General features: G+C 37.1%; 1 protein-coding gene across 1 annotated transcript in view; it reads right to left on the reverse strand.

Annotated features, from left to right (window-relative positions):
- LOC105533368 (cytosolic carboxypeptidase 6-like) overlaps positions 1 to 25,256 on the reverse strand; it is a 673,407-nt gene extending 648,151 nt beyond the window's left edge. Inside the window, 1 exon segment of the mRNA XM_011971791.1 lies at positions 25,156 to 25,256. Within this exon segment, the coding sequence (XP_011827181.1) occupies positions 25,156 to 25,193 (38 nt within the window). The 5' untranslated portion in view covers positions 25,194 to 25,256.
- Between the last annotated feature and the right edge of the window lie 911 nt (positions 25,257 to 26,167).

A 26,167-nucleotide genomic window follows, 5' to 3' on the forward strand; every position in this document is an offset into this window, starting at 1 on the left:
GGCTCACTTCCCTTTTTTCCCAAGAATTCACGATGTTTCTGATCTTCCTTGCTAGCCAGTTTCTGTACTCTTCTTCATGTTCTCTTCCCACATCAAAGTTTAACAAAGAACCTCCATCACTGTGGATTCTTCAGAGAGGTGTCCCTCTTTGCCCAAGTCTGGACACAATATGCTGGGTTTCAAGTCCTCTTCTCTATCTTCACCTCTACTGCCTTTGCTCAAGCTTCATCATCTCTTGTATTGCTGAAGTACTCCTCTAAGTAGCCTTCCTGTGGTCATTATCCTTCCTTCTCCCTCTTTCCCCCAATTTTTTCCTCTTCCCATTCCAAAAGTATTGATTACTCCATTGATAGTGACATAATATATTATTATCCCTCACTTATCACAAAGAAACTAAAATTCAGGGAGCTTGCATAATTTGCTCAAGGCCACGTGGCTAGTAGATACAGTATAAAACATCTGAGATCTGCAGGCATATACTGACCTCTGTTACTTTGCCAGTATGAATTCTAGGTTCTGGAAGCATAAATATGACTAAGATATCTGACCATATCCAACTCTGAGAACCCAATCATGGAAGAGACACTCATACTAACAGTAAATTACAGTACAATCTGGAAAGTGCAATGCTAAGTGGCAATGTCAGGGTTTGAACTTAGGTCTCTCCCGGTTAGACCACTGGTTGCCAATCTCTGCAAAGACAAAACCTTTTATTATTTAATTTTATTCATTTTTTTCTAATTTCAACTTTTATTTTAGATTCAGAGGGATACAGGTGCAGATTTACTACATGGATATATGCTAAGGTTTGGGATATGAATGATCTTAACACACAGATAGCAAGTTTAGTACCCAAAAGTTAGTTTTCAACCTTTCCCCTCCCTCCTTCCCTCTCTATTAGTCCCCAGTGTCTACTGTTGCCATCTTTATGTCCATGAGTACCCAATGTTTAACTCCCACTTACAAATGAGAACCTACAGTATTTAGTTCTCTGTTCCTATATTAATTTGCTTGGGATAATGGCCTCTAGCCGCAACCAGGTTGCTGCAAAGGGCATGTGCTTGCTCTTTTTTATGGCTGTGTAGTATTCCATAGTACATATGTACCATATTTTCTAGATAAAGGGCTTTTAAATGTTTCCTTAAGTTTCTCAGGATATTATTTGTATTTTTATTCAACTAAGAACAATACAATGGCAAAAAGTTACAATTAAGTCAGTAAGGCTTTCAAATGAGTTTATATTTTATTAATAACAATATTATCAATGTCCATTTGAATCCACATCTTTGTGAGATATACTATTGTTTCACTGCAACAGAGAGTGAGTGCCCAGCCATGTATGAATTGGGGACCCACTTGCAATAACTGTATGGCTCCCCTTGGGTCCCTAGCCCATTCACTAGGAATTGATGCCAGCCTTGCAACCTCTTCTCATACAAAATACCTCCTAACAAGGTTCTGCACTGTTGACAACTAGAGAGCCAGGATGTAACATGCTTATGTAGAAGTCAAGTAAGCATGTGCCCCCATCAGACCTTGGAGAGTGATAAGAACCCTTCAATCTCCTTTAACCCATCTAGACATCGATGCACAGAAAATGAAGTAGAGAGAGAACAACTCTTTCTTGGTGGCTGCTCTGTGCTAGTTACATAATTTATAATCTAAGTTACATCAAGTCTAGTGTTTAAAGCCTTTTAGCAGAATCTTCCCTCCTCCTATTTAGCCTAAGTTCTTAGCTTTCTCTTCCTCCACCCCCATTTATGTTTTTCTTTCTTATTTTTTCCAAACATAATTTGCTCTTTTACATTTCAATGCCTTTGCTAAAGCTATTATTTTGTCTGGAAAATGCATGACCAGTTCCCATTTTTTAAAAATCTTGCTTAACTCTTGCACACTTCAAGATTCAATTCCTTTCTGAAACCATCACAATCTACATAAAAAGTTGTTCTCTCTCTCATCTATGCACCCACCTTACACTTGATCTGTCCTTCTTATAGCACTGAGCACATTATATGATATTCACTTGTTTACATATATCTTAATCACTGGCCTATGCTCTTTTGAAGCTGGGTGCATCTCATTTTCTTGAATTGCTAGTGTGTAAGATTGTGCCTGGAACATAATACACACTCAATAAAAGATGGTTGAATGCGTGAATAAATAAATGTTTTCATAATCTTTGGCTGCATCTGTTAACACTGACAGAATATTTTCTGAAACTTCCTGCTTTAAGTCTGGAGAATGAATTATGACTTTTTTCCTGTTATAAGCCTAGGATATTAGTGTGGGAAGAGATCTTAAAGGTCCTCTAATCCAATCTTCCTACCAGGGCAAAATCCCCTTTCTATGATCAGGAGTCATTCATTCTCTGATGGAATACCTCTAGTGATAGAGAGTTGATTGCCTTATAAAGGAATTCAATCCTTCTTCAGTGATATTATTAGGAATGTCAAACTGTATCTATAATTTCTCCCTACTGATTCTGTTTCTGCTCTTGAGACTATACTATTTACATGTATTTTCTTCTTCATGTCTTCCTTTCACCTATCTGATAACAGATCGAGAAACCAAGGAGTCACTTGTGCAAGGCATTCTGGGACCTCAGAACCCCACACTGGTTTCTAGGGTCAAGGAGACAGACTGAGCTTTAGAGGCAGCTGGCAAGAGCAGTCAAGTGTTTAGTGACCAAGAGATTGGCAAATGTGGGCTTAAGCCTGGAAGGCGCCAAGATTTCAGGAGATAGAAAACAACAGATACAGCCTAGCTGAAAGAAGGGGAGATAGAATAGGCAAAAACAATGATGATGTTATCAAAAGCAGTCCAGTAATCTAAGAGGATAAAGTGCAAGCGGGTACATAAAGTAGTGAATGTAAGACTGGAGAAGTAGTCAGAAAATGGAATCTCAGAGAAGAGAAGTAACTTATCCAAAGTTACATAGCTGGATAGGGGAGGAAGTTGGCTCTAGCAAAAGTCTTTTGGGTGCAAGTCATTTTTGCTGGTTAAGTAGTCTTTATATTGTCTCACATCACCCTGTTAGCTCACCCCTCAGTACCAGTCATAAAATGATTATTCAAAAATAACTCACTAGATTGAGTTTAACTGTCTCACTAGAACATTTGCATTGCAGTAGCCCCTCTGATATGGTTTGGTTATGTCCCCACCCAAATCTCATCTTGAATTGTAGCTCCTATAATTCCTGCGTGTCATGGGAGGGATACAGTGGGAGGTAACTGAATCACTGGGGCAGGTCTTTCCCATACCATTCTCATGACAGGGAATAAGTCTCACAAGATCTGATGGTTTTATAGAGAGGAGTTCCCTGCACAAGCTCTCTTGCCTGCTGCCATGTAAGCTATGCCTTTCACCTTCTGCCATGATTGTGAGGCCTCCCTAGCCATGTGGAACTGTAAGTCCATTAAACCTCTTTTTCTTTATAAAGTACCCAGTCTCGAGTATGTCTTTATCAGCAGCATTGGAATGGACTAATACACCCTCCATGGCTTCCATGGCTGGCTCCTAAAACAGGTTGATTCCATGAGGACATTTAGATCAGAGTTTCCAAATCAGAAGCCCATCCAGTACTACTGTACACTACCTTTTCCATCATGCACAGGATTGTCACCCATCATGGGACAACACAGTCTTCTTTAAATATGTCAGTTTACTGTTAGTCTTATGGATCTGGAAGCATCTTTAAAGATAAGTTTGCATATGTCTCCCCAATGAGTTTTAAGTTTAACTTCAGGAAAATATAATATCCATTGTTCTATTGTTATTAGGAGATGCCTCATTTTTCTCCTTTTATAATACTAATACAATTATAAGTCTTTTCTTTTGAAAGAAAATCTCTGAGTTTTGCCACAGTTTCACCCCATATCATGATATTCATGAAAGCAGCCCAAAAGTGACAAAAAATATATACTATATGGTGCAACCTATTTAAGAAAATGCATGACACACATGAGGCTGACATGGACAAATAATTCCTATATTGTTACTGTAGGCAAAGGATTCAATACAGAGATAAGAGAAAACCTCCCGCCATAGAGCAATGTCCAGAGTCCCTAAATAAATACAGTATTTGCTGGCCTGAGAAAAGCTCATAGGTGTGACTATATTGAAAGAGCAGTTAATTTCTAAGCAATGTGTTTAACTCACTTCTTGTTGATTACTTTCTTGGAGGCCAATCAGCAGAAAAGTTTCGTTGTCAAAGATTCCAAAAATGCTCCTTTGACATAGTGCTAAGGAAGACATTTGGGTTGCTTTCCATTAGTCAAGCTAACAGCACTCCCTCACTTTTCTCTGAAATCCTTTGCAACCATTTATTTTTGTTTAGGTAATAAACAAAAGGAATCTTGTCTCATAATCTAAGGATAGCTTCAAAACATTTTAGTTTTTTTTTTTTTTTTCTTTTCAGATGGACAGAGATAACCTTAACTAGATCAGTGTAAAACATGGCTAAGTATTTGGCCCACAGATAGCTATTAAAGTTCATTGGCTGTATTTTAAAATAAACCACAAAAAATTCAACTTGATTACAATGTCTTAGATACATTCTCAAATAACTACAGATTTTTGTCTTGCTATCCAGAACTCATTGTTCTCAGGGCTAAAATGAATTGCAACTTGGAAACTAAAATGATGAATCTCTTAATAATTGAATTACACTTCCTTTCTCTCTGTTGCTTTTGCAGGTCACTTTTTTTCCCATGTGATATGTTCTGTGTAAAAGTGTTCCCCTGTTCAGGTTCTTTCCATCAGTATGTAGTGGAATGAACATGATCCTTGGCATCTTGAAGACTTGCTTTGAATCCCGGCTGTGCTACTTACCAGCTACATTGCTTTGGGTAATTTCCTTAACCTCTTTGAGATTCACATTCTTTCTTGGTAAAAGAAGAATATCTGTCTCTAAGAAGTATAGGAAAGATTTGATTATAAGATATCTACGATAGAGCTTAATATAATTCTTGGGATGTAGTATATGCTCAATAAATATTACTTTTCCTTCCCTTTTTCCACCTATTGCCCACCACAACATCCAGTGGTGGTTCTCAGAAAAGAGTCAACTACTCTGCTCTAAGCAGATCTTGTCAGCATGTCTGGTGCCTTAGGACCCAAAGAATCTCTTTACTCTGCAGTTGTCAGAGAGACCAGTTTTTGAAGCCACAGAGATACAGGTTTGCATCTCAATTCCCTCACTTTCAAGCTGAGTGTGAACTCAGGAAAATCTCTAAACTTTCAGAGGCTCTGCTCCTTCATCTTTAAATAAAAACATTACCTATGCCATAGGTTTTCTGTGCTATGAAAATTAATGCAGGAAAAGCATGGAACGGAGGTCCTGATGCATCATAAACAGTCAAACTGTAACTTTTTCACTTAATTATTAAGAATTCATGAGGGTTCCTTTGTCTGCCCAGTCTAAGCTAAATATAACGGGCAGAAATTTAAAAGAATGCAACCAAAAACCTATTTCCTGGTCTCCAATAGGTCACAATCAGAAATAAGGAAGGCTAAAGAAAACTTAGGGAAGTATCTAGAAATGCATTTAGAGATATCTCCTCACAGTGCATTTAGTTTTAATGGGATTCCATTGTGCTATATGGCATAAAGGACAAACATCTTAGCTTTGTGAAAGGTTTTTTTTCAAAACAAACAAAAGAATCAATCAATCAAATCTAAGCATTATAGCTGAGTCTTAAAGGTCATCTGTAACTCCCTGAGATTATAGGATCCCCACTTCAACATCCTCTAAAGGAGACAGACTCCTCAATGCCTCCAGAGGCACCAAAGTCCTCACTGACAGCTTCTGGTTGCTGGAAAGTACAAGCTTACATGGAACTACAAGATATTTCATTTATTTAAGTGGCTTCCTCATCCCTAAGAAAGTTCTTTGAAAGGAAAGATTAAATTTTTTCAAAAGATAAAACTAAAATGCAGAATTTAGAAAGGAGAATGCACTATCAATAGCCACGAACTTCTCTTGCATAATATTCCCTTGCATCACATTTCACCATTTATAAACCATATCTTATTTACTGTCTTATTGATGATCCTCAAAGAAGTCTTGTGAGGAAAAGTATCTTTGCCATTTAAAAATTTATTTTTTTCACATTTTAATTTTTCTTTGAAAGAGAATTTTGTCTTACAATCAACACAGTATTTCCTTTTGTCCTGAAAAGTTGATAGATCAATATAAACATCATTAAATTATTGTACACTGGACATAACTTAGCATAAAAACATATACACTTTTTAATTTTTAGAGACACTGGAAGCTAAAACACAGATAAAGTGTTTAACCCGATGACCCAGAGCAAGTGAATGGAAGAATCAGGGCTGGAATAACTACTTCTGCATAGCATTCTTTTTTACCATTCAGCTCTGGTTCAGGGTTAGCAGGCAAGACTGCTCTTACTAATGGAAGGGCCTAATTCCTAATTAGGGCCTCTCTGAATTATTTAATTGGAAGAACCATTCTGTCAACCAAAAATATCACTTGACCTATTATTCTGTTCATTCTAGGGTCTGAAATTTACATCTTTGGCCTTCTATCAGTCTATATAAGTAATCCCTGATACAATACCCATACTATATATGTCTTTAGATATGTACATAACTTTATGTCCCACCTTATTCCACAAAGCATTTTAGGTGACCTAAAGAAATGTAAACCATAAAATTGTAAAACTAAAGGATACAACTTAAAAAAAAAAAAAAGATTAGAAAAACTAGAGGCAGGGAAAACAGAGCACAATCAGAAAGGCCATGGGGCCTATCCAGAAGATATTCTTAGGTCATGAACTTGGCCACAGATTTCCTGACACTTATAACAAAAATAAAGACTTATTCTGTGGATATACATGTTCTGCATATACAATTTACCTAAACTCATCCAATAAAGCAAAATTTATTCCCTAAAGTGAGCTCATGTGGATCTTTATATAGGGAAATTGATAGATGCCATGGCCAGTGATGTCAGTGAAGTTCCTAAGAGGAAATGCATGAGCTTTTTTTAAGATTATTTTTTGTGGTGTCCCTAGATAAAACATTAAAACAAGTCCTGTGAAAGCCAACTGTACATTAGACAAAACCATCCAAAACAATCTTGTCCAAATGCATGGCTTCCTTATGATAAATCTTTATTTTGTAATAATTCATATAATTTATACAGTAATAGATGGACGGCTCATTCTCCAAACAATCATCCAAAAGTAACATTTAACAAAGTAACTCATTTTGTTAATAAGTAGAGAATAATGAACCCAGAGTGTAGTTTTTGGCAAGGGTCTAGAGTACAGACATTGTGTTTTTTTTCATTTGAGGGAAGACCTATATCCTCAAACAAGTGTGGCTGAGTTCCACAGACAGTGAGAAGCCTAAAAAAGCTCACCTGTCAGAGAACATCCCATATCCATGTGGAGAGGCTTTTAATAGTGAGAACTTAAGGCAGGATCTAGTAGTCACATTTAGCTGCTATTGATCTTTAATATACTGTATATTACATTTTGTGCTTTATCAGTTAAGACCTGGGCCTTCAGACTGAGGACACAGAAAAATAAATTTCAATAAAAGAGTGAGTTGAATCTCAGAAGGTTTTAAGGTTGAGCCTTTAAGTTTAGGAATGAAGAGTTGGGCACCTGGAAATACCAAGATGGTAAGAGAAAGGAAAATATTGAATAAGAGGAGAGTATCACAGAAGGGGAGAGGAAGCAGGACTTGGTGATATAATGGGAAGGAGGAGGATTTATCAGTGCAAATAACAGTAATGACATTTGTTTCCTGTTTTACTGAATATTCTAAAGCTTCTTATACAGATATATGCATAGAAGGTTTTCTGACAAGTGTAAAAGCTTATGTGGGGCAGTCATTTTTCATTTTAGTTCCTTTTCAGCTGTTATGTTTTGTTTTTTTGATGCTTTCTGTTGTGTTTGAAATGACTTCTTACAAGACTAACTACATACTTTGTGAGGCCTAGTGCAAAATGAAAATGTAGGCCTCTTTTTCAAAAATTATTACTAATTTCAAAATGATAGCAGAGTATTAAGCTGGGTATGCGACCCTTCTAAATGCAGGGTCCTGTATGATGGCTCAGGTTGCATGCCCTTAAAACCAGTCCTGGATTCTTTCTGTTCTCTGGATCTAAGCAGCTGTTCACTGAGTGTTCCTAAATTAGGTCATTAATATTTCTTATGTATTAAGGGAAATAATTTTAGGCAGTTTTGCATCAGTTATTGACCATCCCTTCCTATCTTTCTTCTCTTCCCCTTGATGTTTGCCCATTGATTCTGATAGTAACATGCTGTGCTACTGATGACAATTTCAGGGAGTAAGCATGGCAATAAGGAGTATGACGATTTTCTCTAACACTGATACAGGCTTTATTATTAAATCATTGTGTGGTCTTGGGCTTAATTTGACTTTTATGAATTTCAACTATCATGTCTGTTAAAGGAGAACATCTGCCATACTACCAAAGGACAGTGGAGAGGATCAAATATGCTTTGCACATAGTATATGTTCAGAAAATATTGGCTAAAGAGACACAAATCTGTATCATTGACTCTTTCCTGTGAAGTCAGTGCTTTCTTTCTGATCGGGAAGTCTATTTCATAAAGATGAATATACATCCATTAAAGGGACTTCAGTCATCAGTGAGCAAATAGAAGAAAAGTGTACAAAACAGAAGAGTAGGGAAGGAGCTTTGAAAGGTCACACACCAGGCCTGATCACATCAAATTACAATTGGCTGGCCAGACGCCGTGGCTCATGCCTGTAATCCTAGCACCTTGGGTGGCTGAGGCAGGCAGATCACAAGGTCAGAAGGTCGAGACCATCCTAGCTGACACGGTGTAACCCTGCCTCTATTAAAATACAAAAAATTAGCCGGGCATTATGGTGGGCGCCTGTAGTCCCCTCTACTTGGGAGGCTGAGGCAGAAGAACAGCGTGGAACCGGGAAGCGGAGCTTGCAGTGAGCCCAGAATGCACCACTGCACTCCAGCCTGGGCGACAGAGCAAGACTCCCTCTCAAAAAAAAAAAAAAAAAAATTTCAATTGGCCTTGGGATTTAGCCGTACCAAAAAGCTCAGTTTCCCTCTGCTGTGCAACCAAAATAACATGGGGCCAGCTCTGTAGCAGGCCCTGTACTGGACACCAAAGGTAGAGAGATAAGTCAGACACAGTCTCTACTCTCTAGAGATTCACAGTCCAAAAGTGGTTCACTTAGAACAGGAGTAAAAGGAGAAAGTTAGGTTGGGATAAGTTGATAGTGAATTGTAGCACTGAGCCTTTTAATAAGGTTCATGATACGTCCAGCATCTGAAGAGCGTACATGTATGTGCATGTGGTTGTGTGCCCATGTACAAATGAATACTTCTCTGTGTGCTTACACCTGTACATGTAATAAAAGATCAGATACTGGGAAAGTTATTAAAAGGAAAGCAAAGCAGTCAGATGATGCCAATGTGATAACAACGGGAAAATAAGGAGGGCCGTAAGACTCATTATTGACTCCTTTCATTCACCAGTTTATTCATTCAATCAACCAGAATGTATTGTGTACATCTACATGCAAGCTACTGGGTGAAGAATTCTGCACACATCCTACTTTAAATATTGAATTTATTTAAGTTTCTTTCTTGCCCGCTAGACTATAACTTTCTCAAAATCAGAGACCTTATGTATAGCAACATAGAAAATATCTGTGGAATTGAATTGATAGTGAAGAAATAGAAATCATCTTCTCTTGCATATCTTAGAATGCTCTGCTCAATATCCCATTCTTAAAAACGGAAAGGGCCACAACTGCAAAGAAACACACTACTTAGCTTTCTCCAGTGATAGCCAGAACAAAAGACTAAGGAACCATGCAGAGAAGGCACTACACAGGCTTCCAGTCAGGCGATTAATCACAGAGTTCCACCAGTTCCGAGGTGGGACTGCTTCACGCTGATCCCACTTACCTTAACAAGGATAGGCTCTCCAGGTGGGGTGAAGCTAGAGAAGCTGCCAAATTGGCTTTGGTAAATTATTCTCACATTGGCACGGCTCACAGAATTCAGTTAACTGGAAGTTAATTTTCAGTAGGCAAACTCTGGCGTGAGCCAACTATGACATAAGCAAACTGGATTCCCTTGGATTATAGGGTCATCTCAGATATATGTTCCATTTCCTAGGGGATGTAAGGGCTAGTGGTCACCAAGAATCATATTTGACTCTCCTATCTAGTTTACTGCAAGTCAGTCCAGAGCCAGTAGTGTCTGAGCTACAGTAATGAAAGGTGCTCACTACAAAGAGAGCAATCAATCAGCTTGAGAACTAGATTCACATTAGTACTGGATTTACTGACTGGTTTCTAATAACTAGGCACCATGTTGAGTGTTTTGTTATCTTCTTCTATTTCTCAAGATAATTTTAAGTTTAAGGATGAGAAAACTGAGGCTCAGGGAGATTAAGTAGCTTGTCTGTCTTAGCTGGAAAGTAGAACTAGAAATGAAACCTAGGTCCATCTGTTAACAAAGTCCACACTCTTTCTTTTAAGTATCTTTAGGCAATGCAACAGCAGGCAAAAGCAATCTATTAGTGCCACACATTTTCAATTCATTCACATTTCCAGCCTTAATGCATACTGAGATCAGATGCAAAACACCAAAATCCTGAAAAATCAGTGTGTGCATAATATTTAAATAAATGTTTATGATAATGAAAGGATTAAGGTGCACAAATATATTAATATTTAGGGAAATTAGACAAAATTGATTTTGTCTACTGTAAGCAATATTGAATATTTAATGATCTTCTCTGTAATTATGCCTATTGGAGCTGCTATGGAAAGCAAGGGGAGTCTCTTCTCACACTATATCACATCTCTGGAGGTGGTTTGAACCATCACCCATGTCTTACTAGCAACAAATCTCTATATCCTTCCTTAATGTCTCTCCTGATCTTCCGATTTATAGGTTCTACCGCAGCTGGATGCTTTCGCCTGAAAGTTTCAGAATTTCTTGTGCAAAAATTGACACATTTCTTTCCCTCGCCTCAAACCTGCTTGTCCTTCAGTAACACTTATTCTTTCACCATCTCTGTGACCATCTTCTACTTTAGCCCCTAAACAAACAACTAAGAGTCTTCCCAAACTCTTTAGTCCCCCTTTTTCCCAATTACTAGGTCCTTCCTTAAATTCAAATTTCTATCTTTGAAATATGTACATGTCCTTTATAGTTGTCTTAGTCCATTTGTGATGCTATTAACAAAACATCATAAGCTAACTGGCTTATAAACAATAGCAAATTATTTCTCACAGCTGTGGAAGCCAGGAAGTCCAAGGTCAAAGTGAGGGCCGACTCAACATCTGGTGAGAGCCCTTTCCCTACTTATAGCTTTGTCCTCACATGGAGGAAGAGGCGGCCTCTGTTAGAAGAGCACTAATCCCATTCACCAAGGCTCCACCCAAATTACCTAATCACCTCCCCAAAGATCCCACTTCCTGTTATCATCACCTTGGTGAACATATTTCAACACATGAATTTTGCAGAGATACAAACATTCAGATCATAGAATACTGCTTATCAAATTTTGTAATATTTATTTTGTTTTTATTTAAATAATATGTGTTCCCTCTATTAGACTTTCAGTTTTATAAGAACAAAATCTCTTTTTTCTCATCATTTCATCCTCTGCACCAACAATGATGTTGATACACAGTAGGCATTCAATTATAACATGTAGATAGGATGAACAAATCAATTTCTTCCTTGCTATCCCTGGTTCCACATACCTAATTTAGACTCGTAACATTTTTTTTTTTCACCTGGGTTACAACAAATGTGTCCTAATTCATCCCTGATTCATCAAAAAAGTCATCTTCCATTCTTCTGCAAGAATAAGCTTTCTCGGGTGCATATCTGATCCCTGATCCTGTCCTTTTTTCCCCAAGAGCCCATTCAATCAAACAGCTTGCAAGTTGGTATACCCTCACCTTGTAATGAAAACCACTCTGTACTATAAAGTAAGAAGCCTTATGTCTATGTGCAGTAGACTTCTATAGCTTATTAGCATATTCTAAAATTTCTTACATCACAAACCCTCTTAGGAATCAGTTTTATGGTTTATGTAGAAATAATTTTAATATAATATCAGTATTTTCCTAGGTGCAAAACTGAGTTCTGATCTCATCATAAGACCCCTGACTTAGCTGCATGACATTAAACAATCACTCAGTATTCATGGCTGCGGTGCCCTATTCTCTAATCTTCAGCCATACCTTTATTATGCTGGTAGCAGGAGCTTGGAGCTCCTGTTCAAGAGTCTCTTGTCTTCTGCAGTCTATGTTGTTGCAGATTACTCCCTGTTCCTTCCTTACATCCTACCCTTCTGGCACTCAAATACATGAGAAGCCCCAAATTGAAAGATCTCTATCCCGTGATATCCATAGCATCTTTTCATGTGGCATTTATTGTCTTACATTAGAACAGAGGAACATGTATCAGTCCTGTCTTCCTTAAAGCCTGAAAATTACATAAGCATAAGGGAAATATGTTATTAATCTTTATGTATATAAAATACTTAGTACAGAGAAGGTATTCAGCAAATATTTATTAAAGTCATACTATAAATATTTTGTGAACACTTGTTATTTGCCAGGCACTGTTCTAGGTGCTTAGGATACATCAATACACAAACTAAAGATTTCTAACTTTGTGAAACTTACATCTTAGCAGGAGAAGACTGGCAATAAGCAACACATTTTAAAAGTAAATTATACATGTTTATTTGAATATGATAAGGCTATAACAAATGAAAAATGGAGCAGGGTAAGAGGGAGCAATAACGGTGAGGTGAACGTGCTTTGAAATTTTCGATAGGATGAGTAGGGTAGACGCCATTGAGGAGAAATAAGAGTAAAGTCAAAAGAGGTGAGGGAATTGCTATGTGAAAATCTGAGTTAGAAAATTTCCAGGCAAAGGGAACAGCCAGTGCAAAGGCCATAAGGCAGGATTGTGTCTAGCATGTTTGAGGAACAGCAGTGGTCAGTGAAACTGGATTGCTGTGAGCAAGAGGGAAAGTTGTAAGAGATGAGGTGAGTAGAGGTGTGCAATGACATGACTTGTGTTTTAAAAGATCACTCCACTGTAGAGAACAGACTGTGAATACAAGGGTAAAAGCAGGGGTCAGTTAGGAGGTCATTGAAGTAATTCAGAAGAAAGATGGTGGTGGCTCAGTTCAGTTCAACAACATTCACAGGGCATCTACAGTTTCTGGTTCTCTGAGGGTATAAAGATGGCAAAATTGTCTCCTCCTGAAGGAACTCACATACAGCAATATGTTCCTAACCTAATTTCCAGTTTCATCACCTACCACAGGACCCAAGCTCAGCTCATCTTCTCCATTCTCAGCACGCGGTATTACAGCCAGCCAAAATTGCTCATTATTTTCCAAACACACCATGCTGTCTCATGCCTTTGCAATACCCTTCCTGTTGCCAGGGATCCATTTCCCCAGCTTGCTAAACTCACAAATTGCAACTCTTTCTTCAAGACTCAACTCAAAGGCCAATTTCTCAGATAAGTTTTCCCTAACAACCTGTGAAGAATTGGCTGTGCACCTTCCTCTTTCTTTCCCTGGCATCCTGTGCATACCATGAACCAAGGTGTATTATAAATAGATTCCTTTTAGATTGTAAGCCACAGATATATGATTTATTCGATGTCTACATCTAACAAAACTATTTGCCTTCATTAGCTCTTTACTAAACACAGAAAAGAAGTTAGAAAGGAAGAACATTTTTTAAAAAGAGTAAGGAAGGAAAGAACTAATACAAGTCATTTATGAAAGGTTGCCAACATGGTCTAGAAAAACTACCTGCACATGGTCCTGTTTAAAGAAACAACTGGGAGCAAGCAGGGTAAGAAGAACGCAGGTTCTCGGCATATTTCTCAGCAAATGTCCAGCTCCAGAAATAGCCTTGAAATTAGGGTAGATGACATGGTCAGTGGGAATCAGTCATCTGTAAAATTCTTCTGATCAGAAAAAAAATTTGCATTCCTTGATCAAATTCAAAAAAAGACTTGTCAGTATTTGGGTCCTGACCTTCGAAGATTGCCTGAGCTGTAACGAGGACACAAATATGCTGAGCAGGACAAATGAGTAACCAGATCTGCTTTGGGAAGTGACTTGGCACTGGCTGGGGCTGGCTCTCATAGCACTAGGCCAACACCAGGGCTGGGAAGAGGCTGAGAGGCTCTGGAAAACTAACCATGCCTGGTGTGAAGGATAATGTCTAAACTAAAGGCACGTGTGTAGGGAAAGCAGCTGTCGTGCTGCAATGGGTGACTCACCCCACCTTATTTAACTTAATCTACTCGATTACACCAAAAGCTAGATATAATAATCTTTTATAGACAAAAAAAAATTGAGGCATAGAGATATTAAGCAACTTGTCAAGAGCCATACTGATACCAGGTAGAGCCTGTCTTCACACCTGGGTCTGTCTTCATATCTCTTTCAGTTCAGGACTGAAGCTACTCATGTATCTGCTCAGCTTAGGAGTATGGCTTTGGTCTGAGAGGAGACTCAAGTTCCAGACATGGTTCTGTCCACCTTGCTTCTATGCCTCTAGGCAGATCATTTCTCCTCTCTGAGCCTTGTTTTTTACCATTTTTTTATTGAGAGTTAGGGTCAGGTGATCATTAAGATCTTTCCAAAGTCTGAAAATCTATATTTAGTAAGAATTTTAAGGATGCTACTTTCTTCTCTCCTTCCCCTTCCCCCTTACCATACACCCACAAGCCCTCTCAAGAAGCAGTGTATAAAGAATCTTTTTATACTATCCAGTTTGGAAAGAGAAGTTTAACAAAGGGTAGAGCCTCCAGAGACATTATCACTGTTGATTCACTCAGAACTACATATATCCTCCCCACATTTAGTGTCTTATCCACTTTGTTTTTGTCAGGAAAACTCACCCTCCACCTAGCAAAGGAGAGCTGCCTTTATCTTCCTCAATTCACTCTTTTTAAATCTATAGTGGGGTTTCAGTTGCACTAAAGAACGCTATTCAGCATGTAATTGGAGGAAATATAATAGAAATATTGAAATAAAAATAATATTCTTCTTAATATATTCATTTTAATTGTTCCTTTTCTTCTCACTAGAGTGAGTGGGAGGTTATCCCTTCTATTTCAGTTACCTCTTCTTTCAATGACTGGGTACAAGAACTCTCCAGAGAGCACAGTATGAAAATCATCTAGAGTGGACAACCTCACTGTGCTCTGTGTGAGGAAATGGTGGCTCAGACAGGTTAAGTTACTTACTCCTGGCTCATTCCATGAGTTAGTAGAAGACCCAGAGATAAAATATAAACTCAAGTCTATATTATCCGTATCACAGTACCCTATTTCTAGTTGAACATGTTTCTTTTTCTCAGGTCAAATTATTCATTTTGAAGGATTTATTGATTTATTGATTGATTGATTGAAATGGAGTCTCACTCTGTCACCCAGGCTGGAGTGCAGTGGCACAATATAGGCTCACTGCAACCTCCTCCTCCCAAGTACAAGTGATTCTTCTGCCTCAGCCTCCTGAGTAGCTGGGATTATAGGTGCCCACCACCATGCCTGGCTAATTTTTTTTTATATTAGAAGCAGGGTTTCACCATGTTGGCCAGGCTGGTCACAAACTCCTAACCTCAAGTGATCCACCTGCCTTGACCTCCCAAAGTGCTGGGATTATCGGTGTGAGCCACCACACCCAGCTCATTCTTAAGGATTTCTAGAGTTCTTCATTTTATTACATCTATGGCTATAAAGGGCCCCTCTTCATTTGTCTTCTTACCCCTCATTCAATTTCTGGGAAGTCTCAGATCCTTCTGGGATTTTTGACATTCTATAAAATATTTGTATGGTTTTGGGACATTTTTGTGGAGAGAGGGTAGTTAGGTGAAGTAATGTGGGTTTTCTTTTGTTGCTTTTTGTTTGGAGATAATTCAAAATTCTCATGAATTTGGAAAAATTGTTCAGAGAGATCTTGTGTGCTCTTCACCATGGTTCCCCCAAAGTTTCTCCAAAGGCTGCATCTTTTATTAGTATAGTACAATATCAAACAAGGAAATTTACATTGGTACAATATGTGTGTATAGTTTTACGTAATTTTGTCACCTGTAACCACCACCACAATCAAAATATATAATTATTCCATTACCAAAAAATCTCCCATATGCTCCCCCTTTGTAGTTTGGTTGTGTCCCCACTCAAATCTCCTCTTGAATTGTAACTCCCACAATTCCCACATGCCATGGGAGAAACCCAGGGGGAGGTAATTGAATCATGGGGGTGAGCCTTTCCTGTGCTGTTTTCCTGATAGGGAATCATGAGATCTGACGGTTTTAAAAAATGGGAGTTTTTCACACCTGCAATCCCAGCACTTTGGGAGACTGAGGCGGGCAGATCACAAGGTCAGGAGCTCAAGACCAACCTAGCTAACATGGTGAAACTCTGTCTCTACTAAAAAAAAAAAAAAAAAGCTGGCCATGGTGGTGGGTGCCTGTAGTCCCAGCTACTCAGGAGGCTGAGACAGGAGAATAGCATGAACCCAGGAGGCGGAGCTTGCACTGAGCCGAGATCGTGCCACTGCACTCCAGCCTGGGTGACAGAGTGAGACTCTGTATTAAAGAAAAAAGAAAGAAAAAGAAAAAAAAAAAATTGGGAGTTTCCCTGCACAAACTCTCTCTTTGCCTGCCACCATCCACGTAAGATATGACCTGCTCCTCTTTGTCTTCCTCCATGATTGTGAGGCCTCCCCAGGCATGTGGAGGCCTTTAAATCTCTTAAGTCATCAAATCTCTTTTTCTTCCCAGTCTTAGGTATGTCTTTATTAGCAGCATAAAAACAGACTAATAGAGTCACTCATCCCTTTTTTCCTCAATATTACATTTCATATATATAACCTATCACAGTCTACTGGTGTTGACATTTACCAATTTGAGTGAGGTGAAGAAACCCTACCTCATTTTAAGTCCTTTTACCTTTCCACATGTAATTGTGTTAAATATTTCTTCTACATATACTGAGAACCATGTCAATGTTATAATTTTTGCTTCAATATAAGGCATATTTAGAAAACACAGAAAAAAGGTCTATAGTATTTACCTACATTTGTATTCTTTTTGTTGTTGCTTCTTCCTGATATACCAAGAATCCTTTTAAAATTTTCTTTCTGTTTGAAGAGCTTCCTTTATCCATTCTTTTAGAATAAGTCTGCTGGCAACAAATATCTTTAGTTTTATTTTATCTAGAATGCCTTGATCTCTCCTTCATTCTTAATGGATATTTTTGCTACATAAAAGGGTCCGGGTTGACCTTCTTTTCTTTTAGCATTTGAAAAACATTGTGCCACTTTACTCAGGCTTCAATAGTTTCTGATGTGAAGTCTGCTGTATTTCAGTTTTTTCCTATTGATAAGGTATCATTTTTATCTTATCATTTTCAAGATTCTTTCTTTGTCTTTAATTTTCACACATTTAATTATGACATTTCTTGGCATGGATTTTCTGTTTGAGGTTTGCCTGGTTTCTCAAATTTGTAGGTTTATGTGTTTTGCAAAATTTGGGATGATTTCATCCATTTTAAACATATATTTTTAGTCTCACTCTCTCCTATCTTTCTGAAATTCCAATGGCATGAATGCTATAATCTTTTGTTAGCGTCCCATAGGTCTCTGAGGCTCTGTTCATTTTTCTTTTAAGACTGTTCTTTTCATTTTTGTTTACAGTGGGTAATTTCTATTGTTCCATATTCAAGTTCGCTTATTCTCTTCTCTGTCTTCTGTACTTGGCTATTGAGCCCATCCTTAAGTGGGTGGTGGAAAGTCACATTCCCCATGTGATCTGACACCATGAAGAGGAAGGAGGGAATTTCATTCACCCAGCAGAATGAAAGTCCTGTTTATTTTTTTCTGACACCACCTATTGGGGAGTGGGATGGTGGCAAAGACAAAAGTCTATGCTCCCCATTAGCCCTTCGTTGGTGAAAGTAGAAATGTGGATGCAGTTTCTTTTTTTTTCCCCATTGTGTTTGGCTGGAGTAGGTGATCACTGTCTCACAATAATCTCTCATGCTAGACTGCCCTTTTTCTGGTCCTTTATTTAGTATGAAAATATTTTGGGGAACACCTTTTATTTTTCTGTACCTGTAGCATTTCCAGGTTGCCAGCTTCTCCAGCAACTATTTTGGCATACATGTGGCAAAAAGGAAACCCACAGAACTCACACAATACCATTTCTTAGGTCCTAAGGAACCTAAGTAGTCTGCCCTCTTCTCTCCACCTTTCAGAGTTTTCTATGTTTGTTTCATAAATGCTGTGCATAGTTTTAGCTGCACTCTAGAAATAGAGGGAAGTGTGTCTACTCCATCATGTCCCAGAACCAGAACGTAATATTTTACCTTTTCTTAATTGCAGAAATATGCATTTTTGAAAATTTGATTTTATGGCATCACATTAATGCATGCCAATATTCTTAAGATACAAAATTTAAATGAAACAACCACAAAGATCATTTTATAGCTCTTAAAGTAACCATTTTTTTCAATGCCAATTTTTAATGCTGTCCAAATTACAATAAAACTGATGCAGTGATAGACCAATAGCAACATTTTAAATTAGTACAATATTTTTGGAAAACATGTATAACAGGAGTTTACAGACATTAACCTTACAGTCTATCTCTTAGAAGCTGCTTGTAAAAAAACTTTTAAAAACCTAAAACCTATGTGGTATTTATTATCTATTATACTTTAGAAAAATATGGAAAATCTAAATACCCAGCAATAGGAATATGATACAGGAAATCATGATACATTAAAAAAGTAGAAATAATTATTATTCAAACACGGTGTGATTAACACTTAGAGAAAAATATTAAAATTTTTTTTGATACAATGTCAAATGAAAAGATCAACATACAAATGAGTATATACATTTAGTTATTTCTGTGTTAAATGTGTGTAAGAAAAAAACTAAAAAGGAAAATGTAAAATTAAAAATAGTCATTAGGTTTAGTGGAAGATACTGAATTAATTAATTTATAAATAGATATTTATTGAATACCTGTTATGTACCAGGCATAGTTCTAGATGCCAGAAATATAGAAGTGTATACAAATGACAAAAATCCTTACCCCTATGGTGCTTACTTTGCAATAGAGGGGGAGCCAGGTAATAAAATAAATAATACATTATAGTGTGTTGGATGTTAATAAGTGCAATGTAAAAAATAAGACAGAAAAAGAGAATAGGTATGTGTGGAACAGAGGGTGTAATTTAATTTTAAATGTATGACTTTTTTAGCTGTGAGAAAAAATTAAGTATGACTTTGTTTTACAAAATATTAATTTATAAATTTATAATTTCTCAAGTGAAATATACATTTTTGTTTTTAATAATAGAGTAAAGCCCCCATTATTTCAGAAAAGACACCGTTAATTTCAAAATTTTAAAATTTTGACAGGAGCAAGGCTAAACATTACTACATTAAGACTTATAGAAAGTATGAATCTATTGCTATGTGTATATATCTCTATCACTGCATTTCATTCAAAGAATGTTAAAATTATGTTTACTTGCTGTCTATGCCATAAGCCTATATCTTTTTCATTTAATTTTGTTTGAGAGAGCCAAATGTTTGAGAGAGCTGTCCATATTTATTGTCTCCATTTCTTCATACATTCTCCATCCTCCAACTCACTCCTTCATACACACGCGCTGGCTTGAACTCCTACCACCCACCAGATCACTAAAAGTGCACTCACCAAAGCCTCTCAAGACCTCCATGTCACTACATGCTTTAATTATCTTTGACCTAGGTAGTAGTTGGCAATATTAGTCCCTCCACCCTGTTAAATACGACTTGCTCTTTGGCTTCCTGACACTACATTTTCTTTTCTTTTTTTCCTATCTCTGTGGTTAGTCCCTCTCATCCTCCTTTGTGGGTCTCTTATCCTCTACCTAGCCTTTAAATGTAGAGATTTCTCAGAGCCATATCCTAATCTCTCTTCACATGGCCTCGCTGAGAAATCACATCTTCTCCTACCATTCTGGTTATCACCTGTAGACAGATGACACCTTAATCTGTACTTCCATATTCCTCTCTTGAGTCTCTTACCAACATACCGTTCTGCCTACCTGACATCTCTGCTTGGATGTTTTCCAGGCACTTCTCGCTTAATGTTTCCCAGGCTAAACTCATCATCTCCCCTATCCAGCCAAATCTGCCTAAACTGTTTCTCCTCCTGTGGTCCCTACCTTCAGTAAATGATATCATCCCTTCTGTTGCTCATGCCAGAAAATCTGGGAACCATCCAGGACTCCTCCCTCTCTTTTACTCTCCACATCTAGTCAACCACAAACTTAAATTGATTCAATCTTCCATTATCCCTGAAAACCATCCACTGTTTTATCACTACTGTTACCACCCCAATCCATCATTAGCTGTAGCCTAAGGTATATTGCAAAAACACCCAAATACTTTTCATCCTCTCCAAAATATTCCCCATTCAGCAAGATTGATCTTTCTTAACTTTCAATCTGATCATGTCCTGCCCCCATTTAATCCTTTTAATTTATTTCCATTGTCATTATAATCAAGTCCTACTCTTTAGCTTGATTTTATAAGGCTCACCTCAATCATCTCTCCAATCACTTTCTCCTCAGAATGTAATGCTTCAGTAATGTTGGCCTTTTCTCATCAAAGATAAAATGTCCTCTCTCACTTTTTTGGCCTTCAAACACATTCTGTTTCAGCTCTCAGTATAGACAATACTTCCTAAGGAAGGTCTCTTATCATTGGTGTATATGAAGTCTTAAATGCTATGTAGCATTTAAATTATAACTGTTACTACGAAGTTCTCATTAAAACAGTTATCTACTAGAGTTACATATTTAATGTTTAGCATAGTAGACTATATGGTACGAGACAATGAAACATCTGTCTTGTCACTGCTATGTTTTAATGCCTTGCATAGTTCCTGGTTCATTTTAACCACTCAGTAAGCATTTATTGATAAGCAGGAGGGAAGAAAGAGAGGAGGGAGAAAAAGAACAAATAATAGTCAGTCTTGGGTGAATTACAAGAAAGGAAAAAACCAGGAAATTTGTTTAATAACATGCTTCAGACTTTAAAAAGTATTTACACATTCATTTCACATTTGTTTCTTATAACAACACTGGGAGGAAGTATTATTATGTACTTTTTACAGCGAGAAAGCGGGCTAATGAAAGAGGTAGTATGTCTCATCATGTTTTTTCTTCCACCTGAAATCTAATTTCCTTAATTTTATTCACTTTCCATTCCTTGAGATATAGCTGAAATATCACCTGCTCCTTAGCATGTCTCCTTTTCTCGTCACGGCATTAATAGTATAATTTTCTTCATCTTCTGTAATCCCACTGCATGCTTTATGTGCTAATGATTCTTAGCACAATGTTCTCTACATTGTACCTATTTTTGTGTTTCATTTCAACCTCTAAAAAAGTAAAATCTTTAAAGAAAGAATCCTAATCATCCTGATATTAATCACCACAGGATCTAGCACAGAGTAGATGATCAATAAAAATATGTTAAATGGAGGCCATCTCTAAGATCTAGTCCAATCTTTTTGATCTACTATAATGAAAAAGCCAATTCAGTAAGTTATTTCAGATTATCCAAAGGCCACACAATAGCATGCTACTCCTTGCTTCTTTTTGTCTCCTTCTTCCAACATCCCCATGCATGGAATATGAGAGGAACAGTAAACTTGGACTTATGTGGTTTCTAGCTGGTGCTGACACTTACTAGTTACATAAATACTCCCAGCCTCAGTTTCTGCAGAGGTGAAGATACAGTTCCCAGTTGTCTCGCAATGCCAGTTCCTAGCAGTGTCTACCACATAGCAATGAACACTCTTAAGAAATATTAATGATTTATGAGTCTTGGACACTGTTAAGAAATATTAATAAGTTATGACCATCAGAAACCTGATACTACAGAGCCCTAACCACAATCCTTAAGAAGTCTAATATGTAAATAAAATAGGAGTGAACTAAAACAGGCAGAAAACTTCTGAATCTTCCAGCTTCTCCAGTGAAGATGAAGCTCTTCACTGGAGCTTCATCTTTGGCTCCAATGAAGCTAGAATGAAATTCAGCTTCATTCTAGAAGCTGAATCTTCCAGCTGCTAGATGTCTCCTCAAGGCAGAACAGCCTTGAGTGGCCACACATTTATATAATGGTTTGCCAGTTGTATCTCATGTTGATTGGCTTTCTATAACTAATTAACTACCAGTGTATGCTAAGACTTGAAGGCCTTGGTACCTGTTACAGCCCCCTATAAGAGGTGAAGAAGAATGTTTGTTCACCCTGAAAAGGTGAAAAAAGGGTGTTTTCCATATATATATGTAAATACACATATATACACACACATGTATACACACATGTATGTATAAATATATACACACACACATACATATGTGTATATTCCAAATTTTATATATATATATAAAATATCCAGGAAATTTCAGATTTCTAGTGTTTATCCTGAAGTAGGAATTTTTCCATGACTTATTTGGAATATCAAAGGAGGTAATACCCAAGGAAAGTATTACAAACTTTTTTTGTTATAGTGTTTGCCTTGGTTTTGGGAAAGCTAGAATTAGAAAGACACTGGAGAAGATACTATAAATTTGAGATCTACAAGGTATTTTTCAGGTTTGAGTTAGGCCATTGCTGAGATTCCTAAATTAGGATAGACTCCTTGGAGCCAACAAAATCTAATATTCTGAAAGCCCATAGCCACTTCCTTATCAAACCCTGGGAATATTTATGATAATGGCTGCTGGGAGATAGGTTCAGGTGTAGGTAACCGACTCAAAGCATAAAAGAAACTCCTAGACACAGGGCACCAAGATGGAAGAAAGAAAGGATGTTCAAAGAATGTAGCAAGGAGAATAACAATTATGATTTGCACAGATTAGTTAATAAAAATTCTAAACATAAAATTCCCTTTTGGAACAGATCTTTTATAGCATATTCATCCTGTATCCCAATATCTAGAACAGTGCATAGCACATGAAGGTGCTCAATGAAGTCCTATGAAGTTAAAAAAAAATCTAAACATCTGGCTTGAGGACAGGAAACTCTGAAGCAATGTAAGTTGCTTTGTATCCAAGTTCTGGGGATGGCAAGGTAAAAAATAGGAGATATTACATATACAAACAATGTGATGTGTTATGGTACCTTATGCCTAAGTGGCTTAATAAACTACAACAAACTCAATTCTGAAACTTTAGGCTTGTTCAAACCAGTAGAGGAGTCCAATGACTGGACAATGGCTGCTGCTGAGTGCCTGCCAATATTGCGTAAGAGCACCAACTTAATTCTAAAGCATCATAATCCAAATGCAAGGACCCATTATTTCAAAATCTTGTCAAGAGCCCTAGCAGAGAAGACACAACACAGTTCATGAGAAAAAAAGAAGCAAAGTGAAATAATTAAGGCTTATGCATCTTCAAAAGCACAAAAAAGAACTCCAGAACTTAACACTTGGAAAAAATGGATGGTGATTATTGTTGCTGTACAAGATCCCAACACATAATATGGAAAAAGATACACAATGTCATTTTGAAGGCCCTCATGAGCAAATCAACAGTGATGTCCTTTTACTTGCAAGGTTTAAAGTAATCATCTATATATATGCCTATTAAAAGAGAAATGATTTCTATTATTATCTACTTGGGCTGGAACCAGAGACTCAAAGCAAAGGCCTATCCCTTGCCCAGAAAGACTGAGAGAAGGAGCAACAGATTAGTTGATTTGACACAGGAAAGCAAAAAATCATGCCCAAGGAGATATTTTTACCTTTCATAAACAGTTTTTATTATTGTCATCAAATGCCTCTACTTTTATAAACCTGAGCTTCTCAGCCCAACATTTATAGAAAATTGCCAAGTATCATTTGGAGATAAAAGCACAATTCAATATTTATGAATTGCTAGTTTTCTATAAATATAGACATTCGGAGACTATCTTCTCACTAGTCATTAATATTTGAACAGAGATCAAAGCTATAACAATATTAACAATTCCTTGCATTTGTATAGGGTTTTATATAATACTATTAATGATAGATGCCATTTGTTGAGCACTTAGTAAGTGCCAGGCACTTTGCATGTAAATTCTCATAACAAATTCAGTTCATTTTAACAGGCATTCACTTAACACCTACTGTGTGATAGATGAATAGATTAATAATACTAGGTTTTTGTCTTTGAAGTCTTTCATTTTGTTGTACTCAATCAATGTTTGTTGAATGAATAAATGAATGAATGAATTGGTTGAAAAGGTATTATGGGGTAACATAAATAACACAAGGCACTCTCTTACTCTTTATGGTCTTAATAAAGTACTTAACTTTTCCTTGCCTCAATTTTTTCATCTGTAATATACGGACATTTAAAAGTTCCATTGCAAAAATGTGGAAATAGTAACAACAAATATAAAGCATCTGACCCAGATGGCTTTGTAGTAAGTGGGGTAGTTATCATTACTAGTATTATTAATATTATTACTACTATTATTACAATTATTAACCAATCCTATCCAACTCCCGTCCTCCTCACTATAGCAATGGTACAAATAGAACTTTAAAATACACACACACAAAACACAAAAACCATGCAAAGCAAGAGAAAGCTACTGAACTGTAGTTCCTAATGTCCTCCTAGGTTATTATACATAATCTATGCTTAGGCTAGGAAAAGAAAAGAACCAACTTTATTTATGTTTCCAAAGATACCAAGATAAAAGCCAAACAGGACAGGAAGCTTACCAAATAACTGACTGTCTTTTCTCATAGTTGAATGCTGATCATTCCAAGCATAGGACCATATTTCCAACATTCTCAAGAACAGTACCCAAAGAATGGCCATACAGAAACCCATCCTCATTCTTCTCAGTGACAGTAAGTCTGATCCCCCGCTGTACAGCAGATAAACTTGAGCTCTGGGTAAAATTTTCTTTTTTAAAAGAATTATTTTTATTTTTTGGGGGGTCCATTAGTAGGTGCGTATACGTATGGGGTCTGGGACCAATTTTCTAATCAGGAAGGAGTCTCATTCTGTAGATCACTTACCATTTTGGTCTGCTGGTAGATTTCACCATAGGGGCCATCCCATCTCTATAGAGACTCTTGGTTTTACTGAAGTTAACAATGTTGAAAATGACCCTCTGAAAAAGAAAGAGGGAGAAGTTCATCTTAAGACTATGCAATACAAATTGCAACTTCCTGATAATTAAGACAGGAAAGAAGAAACAGGGTTAAAGGCAGCCATATGGACTAGCAGCCAATTGTATAGTGAGAATACACAGTGCTCATGAGAATGTAATGTGTTTGTGCCAGCTGAGCATAGTAATTATGCATTAGCTCTGGAACCTGGAAACTTGAATTTTAGTACCAACTCTACTGCTTTTGAGTTGTGTGGCCTTGCCAAGCTACTAAACATCTGTTTCAGTATCCTGATCTGAAAAATGGGAATAATAACAGTACCTACTTCATAGGACTCTGATGAGAATTAAATTAATATATGTACAGTATTTGGAACCATACTTGGTACATAATTAATGTCATATACGTTTTAGTTACTATTAACTGTACCCTTTCTCTTGACTGACCTAGAATTTACATAGAAATAAATCATATTATCATCGGGGTAAGAGTAGTACATTTAAAGTTCAAAAACACTAAAAATAGTAACTAAGAACAAAATTGCAATTAAAAAATTCTACAACTACTTGAAACCCCTTTGACTAGAACTGGAGGATATATATCCTCTTCTGTACCCTCTTTGTTATTTTCTTCTAGGAGTAGGGGTACTAGGCTCAACTCTAATCTTAGTATACGTTTATAGCGCCATAGGTACTTGGGTAAATCTCTCCCCATCTCTGGGTCTTATCTTTAAAATGAGTGATTATGACATTCTAGATGCCTTTCCAAGAGGATAGTATAATTTTAAAAGATTGGATCTTTGTTTTAGCAAACAACTTTGTGGTAAGAGGGGAGGGAAGATTGTGAAAGAGAAGAGAAATGTGATAAAAAGATACTTGAAACCACTGAAATAGTCCAAAGGAGAGATGATGAGAGCTAC

The sequence above is a fragment of the Mandrillus leucophaeus genome, unplaced genomic scaffold, assembly GCF_000951045.1.
Source record: "Mandrillus leucophaeus isolate KB7577 unplaced genomic scaffold, Mleu.le_1.0 Scaffold1248, whole genome shotgun sequence".
Taxonomy (NCBI): domain Eukaryota; kingdom Metazoa; phylum Chordata; class Mammalia; order Primates; family Cercopithecidae; genus Mandrillus; species Mandrillus leucophaeus.